At 37.1% G+C, this 4,159-nt stretch overlaps 1 protein-coding gene across 1 annotated transcript; it reads left to right on the top strand.

Annotated features, from left to right (window-relative positions):
• Positions 1-1,750: 1,750 nt before the first annotated feature.
• LOAG_18767 (zinc finger protein) lies at positions 1,751-2,566 on the top strand (the record flags this gene model as incomplete). Its single annotated transcript, XM_020451429.1, has 3 exons — positions 1,751-1,959; positions 2,022-2,210; positions 2,296-2,566. 3 exons carry the CDS (start codon positions 1,751-1,753, stop codon positions 2,564-2,566), a joined length of 669 nt encoding a protein of 222 aa, XP_020304785.1.
• Between the last annotated feature and the right edge of the window lie 1,593 nt (positions 2,567-4,159).

Below are 4,159 nucleotides of genomic sequence, written 5' to 3'. Positions count from 1 at the left end.
TCAGCGAAACTGATCACGAAGATGCAGAAAGGTCATTGAACTTACCAATTCAAGAAGCGAGTAGGGAATAAGCAAGTGTAGGAGATATGCCAAAGAAAATCTGGCTTATGAGGTATCAAAATGAAGCTTCCAACAACCAAATACTCAAAAGGAAACATCCGGAAAATACGACTCATACAGGTGAGAAGCGGTTCAAATGCGAAATATCCAAGATTTCGGTGTGCCATCAAGCACACATATGATGAATCATACTGGTGAGAAATGCTGCACCGAGCACACATACGATGAATCATGCAAATGAGAAGCCGTTTCCTTGTTCGGAATGCAACATGAGTTTCATCTGGCCATCGCTTCTGAATATGCATAAGAAAATTCATACCAGTGAATGTGGGATGAATTTCACCCATCCATGGGGTTTGAATACACATAAGCGGATTCATACCGGTAGAAACCGTATTCTTGTCTGGAATGTGGGGAGAATTTCACCCAGTCACCGGGTCTGTATATTCTTAAGCAAATTCATAACGGTGAGAAGTACTCTTGTCTGAAATGTAACAAAAGCTCCCAATCAAGGAATATGAGACAACACATAACAAGATTCATGATAATATAGGCCAGGTTCAATTGAACTGCATGCGGTAGGAATGTGGAAATTCTGTGGAAATTGTCTTGATGGCTGATGGACGCATTTTGAACCGATATGCGCATTGCAATTATGTCGTATTTTCTATAAGTATATCTCAAAACTTTTTTCTAGGCCTAACAGAAGGTGATTTGCATTTGGAACATTTTTCAACAAATATGAGTTTATCATATCGGTAGTATATTTTTAAAAAATAGAAAAAAAATGGATTTTGCGGACATTTTTCAGTTACATATCTCGTCTTACTTTTAAGAATGGTAATTTTGCCAACAATAATTTCTGGAAAAAAGAATTGAAGCGAAATGTAATAAAATTGGGAAAAATATTGCAGCAGCTTTGCATAAATTATTTTTCACAATGCAGTATGACAGCTGAAATGAAATTATTCATAAAAGATTAAAGTATAAAGGATTAAGAGTGATTTCTATTATTACATTACCATAGGTTATCGATATACGTGCTAGCCACTCCCATCTAAATTGACATTTATAGACCTCATCTCCTACCATTACCCAACAGAAATGTTCGGTAGTGTCTGTCAAACAATCTTCCGTGAAATTGCGTTTAGTAAGTTCTATTTCATGTATTTCGACAGAGAATGTCAGCAATTTTTCAAAATTTTGCGTCATGCAATTTAAGCCTCCAAGACGAGCACTCCCTTTTTTCGAAACAGAATTACCTTTGTATCAAATTAGTAACTATGCAAGTTCTAATGAAATCTGCTGTGGAAAACTTGCAGTCAATGTCCAATATGAAAAGGTTGTTGTGCCAGATGCTTGAATGCGAGATGTTTGTATTATACCCGCAATGAATGCGTGCCGATCTCTTTTCAATGCTAACATATTTAGAAAAGTATGTACTTGTTTTGCACAATTGCCAAACAGCAGGCGGTGTTGTTTCTCATATGCAATCGTTCTTCAGTGCACTGTTAAATTTGAATATTTTTCAGAATTGGCAAGATATTACTCTTATCAATATGCATTTCAACTGTTTCATCTTCTTCCTTTTTCATCTGCGCAACACTCAAGCTATCGTAAGTTCATTTAAAGTAGAAGTAGAGCTGAAATATATTAAGATTTTTGCGCAGCATAAGGTTCATAATTTCATATGTTTGAGGAACCACAAACAGAACCGCTGGATTTAACAATGTCAAAAATGTGTGGTGGACGGATTGAACCACCAGATGCATCAATAGTAGAAGCGAGTGGGAGACAAGCGGATCACGAAGATGCAAGGTCATTGAACATACCAATTCAAGAAGCGAGTAGGGAACAGACAGCTGTAGGAGATATGCCAAAGAAAATCTGGCTTATGAGGTATCAAAATGAAACATCCAACACCCAAGCATTCAAAAGACAACATTCCAAAAAAAACAAAGGAAACATTCACAAAATGCGACTCAGACAGGTAAGAAGCGGCTCAAATGCGAAATATCCAAGAAGGATTTCGTTGCTCCACCGAGCACACATACGATGAATCATGCAAATGAGAAGCCGTTCCCTTGTTCGGAATGCAACATGAGTTTCATCTGGCCATCGCATCTGAATAGATATGATGATTCATACCGGTGAAAAGCCGTATTCTTGTTCGGAATGTGGGAAGAACTTCATCCAGTTATCGCATCTAAACCAACATTTGAACATTCATACCAGTGAGAAACCGCACTCTTGTTCGGAATGTGGGAAGAATTTCACCCTTTCATGTACTTTGAGTCAACATATGAAGATTCATACGAATGAGAAACCGTTCTCTTGTTTGGAGTGCAACATGAGTTTCATCGGGCCATCGCATCTGAATAGACATATGAAGATTCATATCGTAAGAAGCCATATTCTTGTTCGGAATGTGGGAAGAATTTCGCCCAGTCATCGAATCTGCGTATACATAAGCAAATTCATATCGGTGAGAAGTGCCCTTGCCTGAAATGTAACAAAAGCTTCTCTCCCATGCAGGGAATATGAGAAGACACATGAAGATTCATGGCAATGCAGGGCGATGAATGCGAATATATGATGAGCAGGTAACCTGCATGCCATGCATGAAGAACTTGCAATTGAGTTACTAAATTACTGATGAAATGAATTGTCTTAAGTGGATCCCTCACTCGATTATTGCACAAACAACACTGAAGTAAAATTTTGGCAACGAAAAGTCTTTTTCTTAATCACAACAGTTGAGATCTCCCATCATTTCATAGGATTACCTATCCATTTCGTTTGTCAGTTCATAGTTAACTTGCAAAGTTTCGTTAAGGACAATAGGCATTTCATCTTCATCATCTTCATCATTTCAAAATGTGGAAATAAATTTAAGAAGCAAATATTAGTTTCACTGGAATTGCTCTAATTAATTTCAAATCAACTATTACTGTCGGAAAATCAATATTAAAATCATATAAATGCCCAATTCTGCTCTCCTTCAAGTATTTTTCACTGAAATTTAAATCTTATTGGACAATGGTACAACTTCGATCGGTCTTGGAAGCAATGAAATTACCACAAAAACAAAATTACCGGTATCAAGTATTGGACTTCTTTCATTTTAATATTATGCCGGACATATTTGTATAACACATCTACATGAATTATTTTTCCCAATGCAATATGACAGCTGAAATGAAATTATTCAGTATAAAGTATTGAAGACTGATTGCATTGTCACATCATTGCACGTCAACGCAGGTCATCAATAGCGTTTTTGCATTTTTGACCGATGTGTTGTCAATCGGATATATTGTTTACTGTCAAAAATCACTAATCATGTTGTTCGCTAATGAATACACATAAAAATTCTCATCCAAGTATTTCGATTAATGCGAATGCCACCATTTGTAAAACTACTGCTGATAGTAATGCTTGTATTACTGATACTGCTAATTGTATTGAAACTTGTAGCATTGAATATTATGTTGAAACCATTACATTGAAACACCTTAGACTTGTCACCGATTTGGCACTTTCGTTGAATGCAAATCAACTATTCTGCAATTCAGGGGTATGAGACTGTAGTTGGGATGGATTATTGATTGAATGAAATGTTACTTGCAAATGGAACTGTGAGTTGACAAACGAAAGGGATGGGTAACCCTATGAAGTGATGGGAGACTTCAAGTGCTGTGATTAAGAAAAGTCTTTTTGTTGCCAAAAATTTTTTTCCATGTTGTCTCTCCGGTATAAATATGCATATGCTTAGATGCTTAGACACACCTGATGTATGGGTGAAATTCTTCCCACATTCCGAACAGGAATACGGCTCCTTCCCGGTATGAATTTTCTCATGTGTGCGCAGATTCGATAACTGGGCGAAATTCTTCCCACATTCCGGACAAGAATATTTCTCATTTCTCACCGGTATGAATCTTCGTATGTCTATTCAGATGTGATGGCCAGATGAAACTCGTGTTGCATTCCGAACAAGGGAACAGTTTCTCATTCCTATGATTCATCGCATGTGTGCTCGATGGAGCAACGAAATCCTTCTTGGATCACTCGATTATTACACAAACAACATGGAAGC

Source organism: Loa loa (genome assembly GCF_000183805.2).
Source record: "Loa loa unplaced genomic scaffold supercont3.509, whole genome shotgun sequence".
NCBI lineage: Eukaryota > Metazoa > Nematoda > Chromadorea > Rhabditida > Onchocercidae > Loa > Loa loa.
This window is presented reverse-complemented; position numbering and strand designations above follow the sequence as displayed.